The sequence below is a fragment of the Fukomys damarensis genome, unplaced genomic scaffold, assembly GCF_012274545.1.
Source record: "Fukomys damarensis isolate Sample0158 unplaced genomic scaffold, DMR_v1.0_HiC HiC_scaffold_1, whole genome shotgun sequence".
Lineage (NCBI taxonomy): Eukaryota > Metazoa > Chordata > Mammalia > Rodentia > Bathyergidae > Fukomys > Fukomys damarensis.
This window is the reverse complement of record NW_022900913.1, coordinates 40,075,639-40,093,957: the sequence shown is the minus strand read 5'-3', so window position 1 is coordinate 40,093,957 and position 18,319 is coordinate 40,075,639. Positions and strand designations below refer to the sequence as shown.

The 18,319-nt window shown below is 40.0% G+C and overlaps 1 protein-coding gene across 1 annotated transcript in view; it reads right to left on the bottom strand.

The window, feature by feature from the left end:
• Nucleotides 1-18,318, bottom strand: part of Snx18 (sorting nexin 18) — a gene marked incomplete at its 5' end in the record, with an annotated part of 24,915 nt that extends 6,597 nt beyond the window's left edge. Inside the window, 2 exons of the mRNA XM_033761815.1 lie at nucleotides 13,954-14,112; nucleotides 17,445-18,318. Of these exons, the coding sequence (XP_033617706.1) occupies nucleotides 13,954-14,112; nucleotides 17,445-18,318 (1,033 nt within the window). The remainder of the gene's footprint in view (nucleotides 1-13,953; nucleotides 14,113-17,444) is intronic.
• Between the last annotated feature and the right edge of the window lies 1 nt (nucleotide 18,319).

Sequence of the window (18,319 nt, the reverse complement as noted above, 5' to 3'; positions counted from 1 at the left end):
TAAAAAAAAAAAAAAAAAAAAGAGAGAGAAGGCCCCTGGTTTAAGGGGCCAAATCATTCTCTGAAGTGATAAGGTATACATGCCTGAAACAATTACGAACTTATATAAGCTGGGCATGGTGGTGTATGCCTGTAATCCCAGTACTTGGGAGGGTGAGAAAGGAGGATCACTGTGTTCAAAGGCCAGCCTGGGCTACATAGTAAGTTCAAGGCCAGCATGGATTAAACAGCAAAACTTGTCTCAAAAAAAAAGAAAGAAAGAAAAAATAAGGAACCTATATAAAACAGCACATTATATTAAATAGGTTCTGTAAACATACAAAGTCCTAGGATAGTGAGTTGTGTTTAATAACAGAAGATAATGTCTCAATAAAACTGCACCCAGGATTTAGAGCAAAATTTTTTAAAAAGACCTTCTTTAACTAAAACATAGCTAACCTGACTTTCTCCCAGATCTACCTTCAAAAGAAAGAAAAATGATTATATGTATTTTACAAAACAAAAAGCCACTTTTCAAAAAATTCATTTTAGAATCCTTCAGTTATATAGTTTTCCCTAAATATTTTAATAAATAGTAAGTGTACAGCATGTTGTCCTTCTTATGAAAAAGATAACATGATAGTGGATTTCCTAGTTTACTCAGGGGGAATAAACAGACACAAATGTGACATCTTTCAAACAGCTGAGCTAAGCACACTGGCAGCATCAAAGGTACGAGGTACAGCACATAAACTACTGGGGCTGAAACACAGCTACCTTTCAGGGTTTCCCAGAAGCTTTTTTCTGCCCCATCTATACTCACTCACTGCTAATCTGAGTTCACACCGAGCAAAGTGGAAATGTATCTTTCCTACAGAAATATTACAAACTTTGGTAAGAAGTGAAATACTGTTACTACCAGAACTTGAATTTGGGCCTTGTTGCAAATATGAAGTTGTTGTCTCACAGTTGATCGGCAATTCTCAAGCGGGGATTCATCTTACACCTTTCAACACTTCACAGCTTTTCATATTTAAAAATGTAATAACTGCAAAAAAGTCAGAGCTTGCAACATTTTCAGTCAGGTCTAGCAATGTAAGGAGTGAAAACTATTAGGGCAAAATAGCCACTTGTAGGATAGCTTTAAAATTTAACTTGTAGTGGCTTCAGAATAACTGCAGAGGTATAATACAACCAGCTGCAGGGCTAACACACAGCATTAGTGGTTGTGGAACATTCTCTCAGCTAAGTTTTTTAACCAAACCCAAGAGGAGACTAAAATAAAAGCTAAAAACATAGCCCAGAATCTAAACAACAAAAGGGGTCACACATTTTTATCATGGAATCAATATAAAAACAGGCAAAGGTTTCAAAAGCTGTACTTTGTAAGTGGCTAATACCAGAAGGAACTAGCGACCTGCTAGTCCCGCTCCCCCCTCATAAACATCATTATTGCCACACAACTTTCAAAACTGTAAAGGGAAATTAAAAAATAAGGAGGAGAAATTAAACAGTGAAGCCCAAGGTCCAAAAGCTACACTGTGAGAATAAACATAAGATCCCATGATGCTCTCAGGGCAGTATTTTAAATAATAATATATAGGAATAATCAGAGGGAAAAAAGATTTTATAAAAGGGATGTAAGAGTGCAGCTATGGTATTGTTTTTTAGGCTAACAGCCATTACCTAGTTGCATCTGGAATATGATAGGCAGATGGAAATTTTATTATCAAATAAGAAGGACCAACAATACAGAGCAGTGTGAATATATTCTCAGGAAAAAAAAAAAGGTAGGAACATTTCTAATTCAGAGGAAAATACTATTTCCAAGAAGATAAAACCAAGTAGTGCAGCTACCCCAAATCACACAACTGGAAACAAATTCTTGACATGTATTTGAAGTACAGGAAAAGATAATATTCAAAATAAAGCAATATACTTCAGCCACAGTTCCAACAGGCAAAAGAATGGCAGGCTGCCCTACAGGACACCAGGCCAGCCTCTACAGCATGCCAAGTGTTCCTCCCCCTGGTTATCTCCCTGAAGGAGGCAAAAGGGACAGAGACAAAGGCTCTCATTAAGTTTATGAAACATTTCAGTTGAGCATTCAATTTAATTATTAAATTAGCATGGTGAATTATTAGGATTCCTCCACAGGACAGCAAGTTATCTAGCTAAGAAATGGATAACCCTGAGATTATTCTGAAAGGAGAGGGAGCTCTGAGTACTCAGTAGCTTCCAACCTGACAAGAATCCCTACAGCTGATCCTCAGGCAAGAAAAGCACATCCAGAGCCCAGAGGTGTTTAACTGAAAGAGCCTCTAAAGAACTTTTGGTGCAATTCTTGAAATCTTACAAACAAGACATTAAGTCATGTGTCCCACAAGTAATTTGTGGCAAAGAACCCAGTGGCCCTACTTATCCACCAATCCTTTGGCCCTTTGAACTGTCCTTTCCATAAGGTGTCTAGTGTTCACAGGGACCCCTCTGTTTTCATATATGGAGACATAAAAGGAAAACATACCCATGTTTTTTACTTTGCTTTAGGACCTGTCTCTAACAAAACTTTCTAGATCCAATGCAGATTCTGTCCTCAAAAAATCCCTAACATGGTTCATTTTCATAGTTACTGCAATTGCCAGGCTTAAAGACATTAGCTCCACTTCTCCATCACCAAACCCAGCTCCACAAAAATCTAAGATCCTAAATTTACTTTACCCACCTCCTACTGTCTCTTTGTTTGTTAGCAGGGTAAGTCATCTTGAATAGCTTTATAGTATGCTCAGGCTGGAGGAGTAAAGCAAGAAATAATTGTCTTTGTTTATAATACATATGTACTCAATTTTAGGCACATTATATAATCCATGCCCGCAATGCATAAAAAACAAGACAAAAAGATTTTACAGAATTCATTAATATTACTACTTTAAAGGGTTCAAACTTAAAAAAAGACCCTCGTTTTATAAATTATGATCGAGGAAGTCAGATCCATTGGCAAAAGTACCACATTACTTATACAGCATGTCATTAAATTATTTCCACCAATAAAAACTAATGTTTAAGAAGTATTTCAATGTTTCATATTTTCAGTAACTTTTAAATTTTGTTTTATTTTTCCCTAAAATGAGAGCAGGGGTGCTTTGCTGTCCACACATAGTGAAAACCCACTGCAGGCTAACCTAAATAAACAAGCATACTAGCAAATGCACTTGCACTCTACTGAACCAAACTGTTCCATATTCCTCTACTTCTGACATGCAGGGAAAAACAACTTTCCTGGCAAGTTCTGATCCAGAAAAATGAGACAGAAAAAAAAATCCCCATATGCTGTACTGCATCAGGCATTTTGACCAGGGCAGCCCCATGCTCCACTTAAGAAAGTTGCTTGTCCCTTCCAATTTTTCTTCTTAATGCGCAGCAGGCTTCTGGGCTCCAAGTGCTGCTAGCCCCCATGGATCAGCTTCTGTACCTCAACTCCTCCTTCCTTTGCTCACCCACATCTCTTCTCAATGTGCTTTGTCCCTCCCAAAATCATTTATACAAAAGGCCCAGTCACTAAGCAACATGGATCCAAAGACTATGTTTTCTCTCTTTAAAAAAAAGCACCTTATTTAATTCTGAAATCATGAATGTGCCAAGAACATGAAGTAGATTTTCATTCTAAAACCTTTCCCCCAAAACAGGAGACAGGCTGAAGGACACAGGGACAGCTGGGTGGCAACTGCTTATCTTGGGTGTGGCCTGCCCTTCTTCATTCCATGTACAAGTGAAATGTGGAAAGAAAATGCTAATTCGTGTGGCCTAATTCATTCTTATCCTCTTATCATATACTATACCGTCAAAGTCCCTGCTAGCTCCCTATTAACTCCCCACCTATCTTCCTTTTCTTTCCTCCTTTTTGGTCTCCACCCACTTGTTGATAACCTTTTTCCCTCTCTACCACAGTATTTACTTTGTGATAGTCTTTAGAGTAAAACATCCACTGGACTCAAAGAAATGAGATGGTGGTGTTCCCAGGTGACAGTAACACAGAAGCACCTACTCTGTACACACCAGTGCCTTGTACTTTACATGTCTTTTTTTTTCTTCTTTGAGCCCAAAAGGGAAGCAATCATCACCCTCATTTTCAGAGGCAGAAAATGAAGTTTTGAGAAACTAAATACTGGTCAGCTGTATGTAAACCTGATAGGCCCAACTCAGGGTTCCCTTGAACTTGGCTCAATGGGGACAGCCTGGCCCACAGAGACCTCAAACTCCAGAAATCAGCCTCAACCAACAGTGTATGCCAGGCCTCTCAGTACCCATTTCAGGGATGCATGGTCCCAAATCCTTTCTGGGTGCTGAGAATTCTACCTCTGCCCCAAGTTGTACTAAGTGGGCTCCAGGGTGGGACCGTACTAACAAATATGGAAGAGTGCAAATATTAATACTGACCTCCAGCCAGTTAAAGTAATGTTTTGAAAGGAAAAAAAAAAGACCCTAAAGCCAAAAACTATCAAAGATAAATGAACAAACTTTACTTTCAATTTATAACTGGAATAAATGACAGAGAATTTAGGAGCCATTTTAAAAAGGATGGAAAAGGGTCAAGACAATAAACTGCAGGAAAAAAAAACCTGGTTGCTTCTTGATGAAAAACATAGATTATTTAAAGAATTCAGGTCTCTATGCTTGATTTGGTCCTGAAGATATAATTAGTTTGCTTTAGGTAAAAGCTTTGCTATATCCTGGGTAAGTAGCTCTTACAGCTTCCTTCAACAAGCACCTAATTAATGTCTAAGAACAGAATGACATTCAGTATAAATGAAAATATTCACAAGTATAAATGTCTTAAAACATGATTACTTTTATTACTATGCATATATATCCACATAGTTTACCGTGTTTCAAAAATGAAAAACCAAACCATATATGATTATGTCTCATGTAGCTTATTTGTTCATCCTGGAAATAAATAAATACACACACAATATGAAGGTTCTTGTGTTGCAGCTTATAATAGATATCAAATGTTTGGGGAGTGTGCCTTACTGGTAGAGCCCAAACTTAGCATGCACAAGGCTGTACACTGAATCCCCAGCATCAAAAATAAGAAAAAAATTAAGTGTTATAAAATTACTATAGTGATAGGTTTTTTTTTTTTTTTGTTTTGTTTTGTTTTGGTACCGGGGATTGAACTCAGGTCCTTGCACTTGCAAGGCAGGCAGTGGAACCACTGAGCCAGATCCCCAGCCCTATAGTGATAGTTTTAAGACACAATGTGTTTGGATACAATGGTGAAAATGCTGACTTTCCTATAGCTAAGTAAATATAAATGGACTTTAAATTGAAAGCCAAGCATAGGAAAACAAAGGCAAGTATTGGCTCTTAAATATTTTATACTTGTGGAATCTTAATAAAGCAGCATCACATGTTTGTAAGATGCCAGGATTTGGGGTTTACCTTTTACATACAACAGACACAGCTATTCCAAAGACAAGAGTGAACTTAGGAATCTATTTTTAATAAAGTAAAACCTTCATTTCTTTTGTTCTGGGAAGATAAAGCAAAGTCTAGGCAAAACCAGGAACAAAACACCTAAATACAAACTGGGAAAAAGAACCTCATCTTTACTCCACCCCACACAGGCAGAGTGGGAAAAAAGGCACCAGCTCAACAAGAGCCACCAAGGAGGTGTGAGCCATCACAGCCAAGGGACTGACCCTGACCCTTCACTGGGTCAGTGAAGGCTTCTCTCTGAGAGGTCTGTGGTTTACACTAGCTAGAAGAATAATTCCAAAGAATACATTTCTTGCTTTTAAGTACTTTTCCCAAATAATGTCTACTTTGTAAGTAAAATTCTAATCTCAAGCTATGGGGTATCAATTGGTAGGGCACTCAAATTTTGTTTCCCTTAGGGCTGCCCACTCATGCTGGCTGGCACCTCACATAACTTGATGATCCTAGCTTTGAAGATAATTCCTAAATCAGCTGCTTTAAACTTAAGACCTCTCTTCCCTTGATTTTTTTCTTGTTTCCTGTAGCTGGAGGGGAAAGTTATCCAGTGGCTGAGTCCTTTACTCTGGATACATCCAGACTTCCTTAAATGCAATCATAAACCAACTAAAAATAAAACAAAGCACCTAGAAATACATCACGTTTTAAAATACATGAAAAATACAAGTCTTAAAAAATAAAAACTTAGCGATGACCCATGCTGACAGCTGTTAATGTTTAAAATGTCTTGCTGCAGACCTCTGCTAGTTACAAATCCCCAAAGGCCCTGGCTCAAGGTATACAGCTCACAGCTCCCTGGTGGCTCTTGTCAAGAACTATTGCCACTTCATTCTCTGCCCTTACCCTGTGTGGAGGGGCTTCTCTAGTTGGCAGCTTCTAGTTAAGAGATTTATTTTAACCTGGGCATACTTTTACTTTCCTAGAACAAGGAAAAAAGATTTTACCTTTAATTAAAACAACAAAAGGCCCAGAAAACAGGATTTCCTAAAATTCCCTTCAGCATTATTCCTTCTCTTCCTAATTCTGCTCTTCTTTTTACCCTGCCTATTTCTATTACTGGTCTTACTATTTTCTATCACCCAAACCTAAAACCCAAAAGTAACACTAGATTCCTCTAGACAGCCAGTATCCCACCAAGTCCTGTCATTCTATCTAGCAGGTGTCTCAATTCACCTGCTCCTTTCTGAAGCCATCCTCTTGCCTGCACTACTCTCAGCAGCCTCCTCCTGTCTGCATATATGCTGTAGGAGGACCTTCCTAAAGCCCTTCCTTGGGTGCCAGACTGCACACCCTGGAGCATGCCAGCAAGAATTCCAGGTTTAAGATTCTATGGCTTAAGGGTTGGGGATTTAGCTCAGTGGTTCCACAGCCCGCCTTGCAAGCGCCGAGGACCTGGGTTAAAAAAAAAATTTTTAAAAACAACAAAAAAAGATTCTATGGCTCAGCTCCTGTCTGCAAAGCAGGCATAACAAGAGTATTTACATCTAAAGCTCCCAGAAGGATTTAAGTAAATATAAAACATGAAGCACCACGCCTGGAACATAGTAAGGCCTCCAAATATGTTAGCTATTTTGAATACAATTAAGATATCATACTTAACACCTTTAGTGACTGTTGACTGCCTACAGAAAAAAATCACAAGCATATTACTTATTGCAGTGTAAGAAGCACCAGTCCCAAGTCTCAAATCCTGGCTCTTCTTATTAGTTGTGATCCCAGAAATCACTCAACTTCCCTTAGCCATCAAATGGGAATAATATCCCTTTTGGGAAACTAAATACCTATACTGGGTTGAACAATATCCCCTACATTTATACCTACTAGGAATCTGAGGCTATACCTTTATTTTGAAACAGAATCACTGCACACACAATTAGTTGAGTTGAGGCCATACCGGATTTGGGGTAGGCCCTAAATCTAATGTGATGGGTGCTCTTAAAAAAAAGAAGACATAGAGCCAGACACACAGAGAATGTCACAAGAAAATACATAGGAGTTGGAGACATACATCTACAGATAACTCCAAAGTAACTCCAAGGATGGCCAGCAATTCCCAGGACCTGGAAGTGGTACAAGAGGTCTCTCCTAAAGCATCTGGGAGGGATCATGGCCCTGCCAACACCTTCATTTTGGACTGCTAATCACCAGAACCTTTAAGAGAATAAATCTTGTTTCAAACCACTTAGTTTGTGGTAACTGGTTACAGCAGACCACTAAGCCAGTATTAAAAGCTTATTGACTTGTTTAAGAAACACTTCACTAAAACCGTAAAAAAGTTATTCCACATTACACAGAAGAAACTGAGGCTGAAAGCAGTTCATAAGCGAAGCTGACAGAAATGCAGACCCACATGGTTTTGTCCATTCTCACAAATCACTCTGCTGTCATATTCATTACTGCATGGGATCAAGGCATAATGTTAAGTATTGTGCCTGGGATACTGATGAGCACATAGCAAGTGCTCAATAATGAATGGCCACTCCTACTGCCACTAACCATCCCACTAACCTGCCTGTCTTCCAATTCAAGAGTTAGCAAACATTTTAAGGGACAGATAATAAATACTTCAGGCTTTACAGATCAACGGGTAAAATCAAGGCTATTATGTAGGTAGCTACATAAGTTTTTTTTGTTTCTTTTTTTTGGGGGGGGTACCGGGGATTGAACTCGGGTCCTTGCACTTGCAAGGCAGGATTGAACTGCTGAGCTAAATCCCCAGCCCTGTGTTTCTTTTTTAGTACCAGGAATCAAACTCAGGGCATCACACTTGGCAGGCACATGCTGCACCACTGAGCTACATCCCAGCCCTACATAATTGTTTTAAAAACATATTATTTTAAAATATAAAAACCATCCTTAGCTCAAGAGCCATCAGCAGGTGCTTAGGTGGATCTGGTCTTCAAGGAATAGTTTGCAGACTCTTGTTCCAAACCATCTCCAAACATGTTGGGTGGTAGTCTACAGTCCCTTCTCTGCAGGTTATTTAATATTCCAGTACAACAAAAGCACATGAAGTACTTTATTTGAAAACTACCAACATCCAGGCAGCATGATCCTGACATTTAGATTCACTACATACAGCATAGACCCTAATTTATATTTGTAATCACTCCCCAGCTGATTCTGAGAAGCAGCCAGAATTGAGCCTTTGACTTCTGTACATATGATTCCTTCAAACTAGAATGCCCTCTGTCTTTGTTCTGCCTTATTGGCAAAAGTCCAACTGTTTTCAAAACTAGTTAGACTAAGACTGATAGAAATTGCCCCATAATCAACCTACCCACTTCCCATACTTAATTACACCCTCCTCTGCCCTACTTCACATCATGGCATTTGTCCACAACTGTGTGTGCCACAACATATGGTGAAGTTAGTCAGTCTTCCTCATCGATCCAAGTACTGGGAACCTATATATCAAAGATTATAAACTTATCAAACTTATCCTAAAGAATGTCCCAGTCCAGGCGTGTACTTCCCATCTATGTTCCTCTAAAACTCAAATACAGCCATCTTTCTAAGGGGGAACCAAATGCTACCCACCCACCCAAACCTTTAATACAAACCACCAATCCCTATCCGTCTTCTGGACTCTTATGTGCTCTCTTATTCTCAGTATTGAGTTAAACCTACCTTTTACCTCGATCCTCTGTACACACATCACACCTTCCAGCATTGAGTTTTCCTGACGACAAGAACTTCCTGCTCAACAATTAAGCTGTGTCTGTTTTTATTCAAGACAATTAAAGTGAATGCACTCTCTAGGCTTTCTGTTTTCAATTAAGCAAAAGGGATAATAAAATCATTAAAGTTTACCAAGAAGAAAAGAAGTGTGTGTATACACTATATATACAATTTAAACACCAAGAAATCAATATAAAAAGATATCATAAGATGTGTAAGATTAACTTTCTGGCATAAAGCATTTTCAAACTTCCCTTCCTCTCTCCAATGAATTCCAGAAAGTCACTTCACATGTTAAGTCTAACACTTTTAAATCACTCATATATTAATGACTTCATCCATAAAATATATCCAGATCTTACACTTATTTCCTGTATACTAATTGTTATTCATCATCATAAAAATAGAAAAGCCAGAGTATCCTATAAATCACTAAAGATATCTACTTCAAAATCAAACTATGAAGATTACTGATTGCCTACTTCATTAATTCAACAGCATTAAGTACTTACTATGCATATATAAATTAGTATAACTATATAATGCAGATCACAAAAACATGACCCACACAATAGTCAATGACCAAGCACTATATATGATTACCTAGAAAAGGACCAGGCTACAAGTGGGACATTTGGGGAAGAGGATGCGATCTGGGATCTGGCTGTCATGCTTATGTTGGGTAGTAGGGATGTGAATGAGAATGCAAGAGACTAATCTAAGAGGACTACACTAATGTCCTGGTTGGCCATCCCACTCTTCCAACCAGCAATTTTTGTTGTTGGTCAGGCCAAAAACTGGAGTCATCTTTAGTGACTCTTTGCTCTTATAGGCCACATCCAGTCTCTCAGAAAAGCCTGACTGCACACCTTTACCACACATTCAGGATGGGACCTCTCCTCACACCTCCACTGTCTTCACCTCAGCTCTCACCCAGGTTAAGGGAGGGGTCTCCTATTGGCTTCCTGCTTACATTTGCTCTGTCACTCATTCATTCTATTCTCATACAATATGTACATAGTCTTATTAAAATGTCCAGGGGGATGTCGTCTCTTGGCTCAAAATCCTGCAATATCTTCTGTCTCACTTGAACTTTTATTCTAAGTCCTAACAATGACCCACAAAGCCTTAGAAATTAACTTGCTATGACCTCCTCTCCTCCTAGAATCCCCTTATATCCAATCCCCTTATATCCCCTTATATACCTGCTTGCTGTTTCTCAACCTGGCATGCCCACCCCCACCCCAAGGCTTAGTTCTGGCTGTACTTCTGCCTGAAAAGCTCTCCTCCCAGATACCTGTTTGGATAACTCCATCACTCCTTCAAGTCAGCCTAAAACTCATCTCAACAAGATCTATTTTGACCAAACTTTATATTACTTCATCCTGCCTCCCAAGCCTTTTTTTTTTCCTGCTTCACCTTATTTTCCCTAAACACACCCCACACTCCAATATACATTATAATTTACTCACTGTGCTGGTTTTCATTTAGTGTCCCTACCCAGCTAGATCGAAAGCTCAAGGGTGGTGATCTTTAAGTAGGCCGCTGACACAGTCCTAACATCTTTACTGCTGTCTGGACTATGCTGGGCACTTAAATATTTGTTCTTATAGTAAAATCAGGTTTAAATCTGTGAATAGATTATCTATGAATAAGTCTAATAATTTTTAGCATCCCTCCCTAACCAGTCTTATTTTCTGCTAAATAACAAAATCTTTCGGCAGAAAAGGAACAGTCAAATCACAAGGAGAGATAAAGTACTAAGAAAAGGATGGAATGGACAATGACTAAAGTTTAATCAAATGTATATATAAATTAACCAGATTATTTTTACTTTGGAAAGAGACAGCATTTAGAACTCAAAAGGAAGCTCACTTTGCAGGAGGTTAAAAAAATGTATCTTTTTGGCGGCCTTATTAATTCCATCCCCCACATGGATCACAGAAGGTGCTCCAGCTGTCCACTACACTGTCAGAACACTGGGGGCCCCTCAGCAGCAGCAGAAGGCCAGGTATTAATCACTTTTACACTGGAAACACCTAAGACAGTTTGCTGAAACAAACTAGAAGTGTGTAAATGTTCTTTTACATCAGTTCACAAAGGATTCTCATGCTTCCAGCTTAGTCACATACACAGATAAATCACTGTTGAAAGCAGCCTGAAACAAAGTCCAAATGTTGACTACATAATTGTTATTTTATTTCAATGCAGAAATTGTGCTATCAAAAAAAATCAACCAACAAAATAGTATCTAGGAAATCATCAACCTCTCATTTACAGATGATGAAAATAAAGACCAGAAATGTTGAATTGATGTGTCCAGAACAAAGGTAACTTGGAAGAACAGAAAGGCTGGCAAGAATTCTCATGAATTTTTTAATGTGAACAACAACAACAAAGTGATCACAACACCTGTATTTATCTTTCTGTTACCATTAATTACTTCTGGTATGCAATATAGGACAACCTGACTAAAAATAAGAGTATCTCACTGCTATACTAATGATTCCTTGGGCTTTGTACTTTCACCTGAAATTCCAGGGGTAAGAGGCTGCTGGTAGGATAAGATTACTGGAGTCATCTTTTAATGGAAGGTGCCTCCCATTTTAAAAGCACCTTTCTACCTTTTTAAAATTAAACACTTAATGAGTAGTGACTATGAATCACAACATTTAATCTTCATGAGGACTCTGTGAGGAAGTGTTTCCACTTAGCCAATGAGAGAACTGAAACTTACAGAGGTCAGGATAACCCATTAGAAATTCTTCCACTCTGCCGTCCATGCACTGGACCACCAGACCTCTCATTGGACCACAGATGAGCCTGCTCCTACACAGAGGACAACACGTACACCAGACTACTCGGCTAACTCAGCTCTCTTGTCAAATCCAAGCCACCTCACCTCCACTATGCAGCCTAGGATCTCTAAGAGCAAACTGTCCCCTATCCCTGACTCTCAGCAACATGCACACATTACTATTGCACTAGTCCAAGAACTCACTGAGGCTCAGACAGTGCTAGCCACTTCTCCAGAATCTAGTGTGTGCTGTCAAAACGTGAGGTGGCAAGTGGTACAAGTCCATCAAACAGAGCTAAGTATTACTCTCCCATTTTATTGGTGGTAATCATTTAATGATATAAATGGAGCTTCACAAACAGATGGCACATTAAATCTAATTTGGTATTAAACTTTAATTTACACATGCTTACAAATAAATGATTTTTTTATTCTGACCCCAAAAAAAAGGAACGTAGTTTAAGGGAAGTGTTATGCTTTTAAGTAAATCACAGAATTTCGCAAATCTCTGGATGCCACCGTCATGTGTGGAAATCCTAAAATAGACAAGAACAACCTTTCTCAAAAAAGAGGAAAGTCCAATGGAGCCCAATGGTGCTAAGGTTCCTGAGAGAGCTGGAGTAGAAGCGCAAATCTGTCTCTGCCTCATTTCAGTTCTGCTGCATTCAGTTTATCAGTCTGGGCTTCCAGTTTCATTTGGAGAAGGGATGCACTGCTCAAAACAGAAATCTAGACACCACTAGCAAGACACCAACCTAGCTTCCTCACCAAGACTGCCCCAGCCAGTCACATTAACCAAGAAACTGAGTCCTCTATTTCAAAAGCCCCAAAAGTTACTTCAGTTCTACTGAGAAAATACAAAAGTGACCAAAGGTTACACAGCTGGAGGCGAGTCTTGAGTCTCCAGTAGAGTAGACTTGAAAGCCTCCTTACAACCCTGCCTTACCTTGGGTGCCCTGCAGGGATACTGGCTATCTTTAATTAATACCTGAGGGACAGAATACAGTGGTGAAATTCTACCCAGCAGGACTGATAAGCCCACTACCCATGTACCATTCTTGAGGTACTGGGCTACTTTTTTTGCTGAAAATGCGCTCCACCTGGAACATTTAGAGAGCAAAGAAATAGATTGTTTGCTTAATTTAAAAGTACAGAAAACAGAACTGCCTGTTTATTTACCTAATCCCGCCCCTCTGCTTCACAAGGCTCAATCTAGGTAGGCTTTACCAACAAATCAATTAACATGACTGTATATCCTTACTTTGGAATAAAGCAATTTGACTTTAGGTGACTCATTCCAGCCATCTAGCCCATATTCATAAACAATGATGAAAAATATTTCTCAAAAAATAAGTTTTATAGACTTTCCCCTTTGCAATATTCCCTGATAGAAATGTAAAACTTAAACCATAATGATTTGTTGCCATCCAGATTTAGCTTTACTAAATTTTAGAAACTAAACATATCTTTGGAAACAAAATGGAATATCCTATGAAATCGATAGTAAAATATATTCTATATATTATCCCAAACTCAAGAGCAATAGCATTATGAAGACACACTGTAGGCCATGGTAATAAAAATTGAAAAGATAAAATGCTACCATATCAATAAAAGGGGTTCCAGGTCAGTGACAGACCTGTGCATACGGCATACCTCCACACCAGCTACCTATAAACAAAAAATTTAAGGACTCCTATTAGGTCAAAGTAAAATACAAATGAAAATTCAAATAAATTCTGAATTATCATCTAACATACTGCAGACTACAGCAAAAAATATTCTTCCCAACTCTACTTCATTAATTTAAACAGGCCTGTTTATCTAGGACTCCGTTAGTTGGTTTAAAAAAAAATAGAACTCTGGACTCCTCTTTTCACTGAAGGAACCATATGGCTTTCTTTACTTTTGCTAAGTACTGCATTAAACCCTTTATTACTGAATGATGGTTTCAGTATTGAGTAGAGCTAGAAAAAACCCAGCCCATCATATTAAGAGTACCTGGGTTTCCCACTCTCATTCTGTAGTTGGATCCCCACCAGGATGACCTCGGAAGTCCAATGTGGACCAGTGTGTCTTCTGAGACATAAGTGCAGGCCGCAGACAGATGGGCCCACTGACACCGACGACCTCTGCTCCTGTGGAAGCTCCCCGGAAGTTCTGTAACAAGGCATTTAGCAGAAACTGCTCCTTCTAGCCCACCCCGTTTTTTGCTAATTAAGTCTATGTGGGAGAGAAGAGATGGTGTGAGATGACCAGGAATGTACAATAAAAGATCATTTGCAGGAGAAACTTGAAGCAGGGTTGATGTCTTACCTATAGCTATCTATCTGAAGCAGTGCTGTCCAACACAACTCTGAGCAACACTGGAAACGTTTCCCACCGCTGTTGTCCAACATGCCTGCCACTAGCTATTTAAGCTTGATGTATGGCCAGTGTGACTGAGGAACTGAATTTTTCACCCTGTTTAATTTTAACTTACCACATGGGGCTCATGGATAGATACAGCCCTGAATAGCACGGGTCTAGAACACTTTAAAAGCTAACTAATCACAACAGGCCTCAGATAAGAAATAGACTCAGAGGAGCCTAATGGTGCTTTCCTTTCCTCTAAGAATTAAAGAAAAAAAACTCTATTTAACTTTCCCTAATTGCTTTAGTAATTAAAAGGTACTTTAGAATCATGTTCTTTCTCGGTACAGGTCTCCGAATTATGATCAGAACATACAAAATGTCAAAGCAGTGAAAAATTGCTTTTTTCTTAAATATCGTTTTCTTTTGAGCCCTGCCTGAGAGGTAAAATAATTATACCGAAAATTTTTAATTAAAAAAAATTTTTCCTAAATTGAAATATGGACCAAATACAAAAGACTGGTAAAACTGCTTAAAGATTTTTATTTGTCCTTTTTGTTGTTGCTATCTTCTCAAAAGTCACAGTCAAGACTTCTGGTAGAACTGTACTTTTGAGACTTTAGAGAAAGGGGAAAAAAATCAACCAGTAAACAAACTCCCAAGTGCTCAGACTGAAAATGAGCCATTCCAACAGCAACTGCAGAGTTGGGTTAGGGGGAGGGGGGAAAGTCAAGCTGCTCTGCACACCCACAAGTCCTGAACATGCACAAAGAGCTTTACCCAGGCTTATGGTACTCACTTCCTGTGCACTCCTAAAAATTGCCAACACCAGCATCCTTAATAAATACTGGTTGTGAGCAAATCTTTCAGCCTTATGTATCACACACTTTAGCTTTAAATGGTAGTACATTCTGAAGCCATGTCATCTAGGGACACAGCTCTCTGCACATTACACACCAAGGCGACAGCAGAAACAAACTATACTGAATGAGTATCAATGGGTGCTCTAGTTGCTGCGGATTATGTTTAGTGCTTTTGAATACGTTTAAACTACATAAAATGACACTGCTATTAATAAAGAAGGTTTTTTAAATCCCAAGCAACTGGAGACAATTCTTCTAAGATTAAAACAATAAAATGGATGTTGTAAGGCTCAGTAAACTGTAAGTCCTTAGGAAAAACACTGTGTCTTTTCTAATACAACAACAGGGCAATAGATAAAGATGAGTAGGAGGCACAAATGACAATAATAGGAAGCTGGGAGATAGATCTTTTTCAAATGGCAAGGAGATCAAGAGATGGAGGGAGGGGGCAAAGAGAGGAGGAAAATGGGATGTTAAAAGGAACAGGGATGTGTGTACACGTACCAACGCTACACAACGAATGGAAACATGTACTGCAAACGTACTAGTAAAAAAAAAGATGGTGGAGTAAGTTTAATAAAGTAAGTATCAGATTTTTAAAAACAGTGAATAAAATGATACCCATTTGAAGTAAATAGCTCACCTGTATGGGGCTGCAAGCACTTATATTTGGTTCTGTCCTCTTTCAACTATTTACTAACGATTTGCATAAACTCAGAAATAGGTAAACAGGCAGCCAGCATGAGACCAGAATGATCTAATTCAAAGGAATTTAAATGTTAATGTTCTGCATTAGAAACTCAAAAAGTCAGGGCTGGGGATTTAGCTCTGTGGTTCACAGCCTGCTTTACAAGCAAGCACAAGGTCCTGAGTTCGACTCCGATACCCCCCCCAAAAAAAGAAATTCAAAAAGTCAGTTTCACCAGCACCAGCCAAAAAGTCAAGGATTCATTAGAAAAAATACATGAAGAATGTAGATGTAAGCTTAATACAGGCCAACAGCAATATTAGTGCTCAAAAAAAGCTAATTCCATCTTGGCATTCATTTATGAATTGTAAACTGCCAAGTTACTATTCTCTACTAAAATTAGTTTGGTAGATTCAGTAGATGTTCAGGGTACTGCAATTTTTGACATCAGCAAGAACAGATCCAAGACATTTGGAACACATCCCCTCCCACCGGAACTAAGAGTTAGAGACCTAGTCACACTTGGAAGGAGGAGGGAAGCAGAAAGGAAGGAAGTGAAAACGAGATTGTTGGCGCCAAATGTCTGAAGGCCTGACGTGTCCAGGAACAGATTATTCTGTGTGGTTCCAAGAAACAGAAAGACAACCAAGGGACAAATGTTAGTACGATACAAGAAAGAAGAGTCAAAGATCAGTAATTTCATAAATGGACCGGCCCAACCTGGAGAGACAATGAGCACATCACAAATGCCAGACCTGGTAATCCGAGGTGTCCATCAGCAGGGTGTCAGCCTAGCTGACTTCCTCCCCACCTTCCCCTTGCCGGACTTTCACCTCCTCCTTCTCTCTCAATCAAATGACGCACTGCATCAGAACGCACATTAGTGACTAATATTAGGTCAGACATTACTGCTATAATTGTTAAAAAAAAAAAACAACTCAAACTTATAGTTACAGTGTTCTACCAAAAGTTAAGAACACTAAAAACTACAGCATACTGATAGTGGGATGGCTAACGGAGGTAACAAAAACCTGCTCTCAGACCCAACATTCAGGTACTACGCATTCATATTCCCCACACTATTTTTGTAAACAACATCCTTATTTCAGATTCCAAACTAAAAATGATGAAGCTCCTGGAAGGTGAGTGGGCCTTTTACCTTATTTTACAGGTGCTGCACACAAAAAGTCTATGTAGGAAGTTGTTATACTGCCTCAGCTCAGAGAAATGATCCCACTTACCTTACTAAAGCAGGGATTAAAGTGCTAGAGACAATAGATGCATAACAAGATTTGAGACCCCTAAATCTACCCTAGTCATAAAACTACAGATCTGAGCAGCTCATTGCCCAGCCATTCAAATTCTAAAATGATAATATTGTTATAAAACACTTTTCTGAAGAGCACTCATTCCCTGCCTAGAAGGTATAGTAAGGAGGAAGCTACCAGTTCAATGACCCACTGTACACGCACGCTAAGGGAAGGCCTAGCCATCCACATCCCTGCCCGACTCCTGGACTCTGGCAAAGTCATCACTTGGAGCCTGGAATAATGCATTCCACACCACCTGCTCTGCAGGCCAGGCTTTACCTTTCTGAACATGGATGATGTCCGGGAAGTTGGCCAGGTGCCCCTGATACAGCGCTAACAGGTCCATGACCGGGTCCAGGTCTTGCCTGGGCTGCTCGGCGAAGAGCTCACCAATGGCGTCGTAGGCATCTCCGGTGAAGGCGATGGCCTTGTTCAGGCCCACGGAGAAGGCCTGCTGGTCCAGCTCAAAGGCCTGGCTAAGGCCGCGGAAGGATTGGCCCACCTTCTGATACTCCTTCTTGAAGCCTGTCACCTGCTTGCGCGCGAACTCGTTGGCTGTGTGGTTGAGTTGCAGTGCACTATCGTCCATCTTCTTGGTGAAGCACTTGAAGCCATCGATCTTGCTCTCCACCTCCTGCAAATCCAGGGCGGCGGCAGGGGGCGTGCTCAGTGTCAGGAAGAAGTTGGCACCCACCATCTCGTCCTTCTCAGCCTTCCTCTTGCCCTGTTTCCAGGCTTTCTCATCAGTGCTGCTGGGGCACGTCAGGAAATGCTGGAAAACGTCACACTGGGCCAGCACCGGATGGCTGGCCATGTGGTTCATCCACCAGATCAGGCCCTTCCTGCGCTTGGAGATGAAGTCCTCCTCAAAGCGGCCCGTGGCCTGCTTTTCGGGCAGATGGGGCACCGAGATAACCGGGAACTTCTCAGCCAGGCGCGCATACAGCCAATCGAAATGCTTGTAGCGCCGGTGCACCGGCACCTGCGTGTGCGTGGGCACCAGCTTGTACGAGATATAGCTCTTCATGCCCTTGAACTTGGTCTGCTTGGTGGGGTCGTCGATGGTGCACTGGAACGGGTAGGGGTTCTCCTGCCACTCGGGGCCATAGGGCCCCAGGACCACGCACAGCTTGTCCCCATCCTTCACGAAGCCC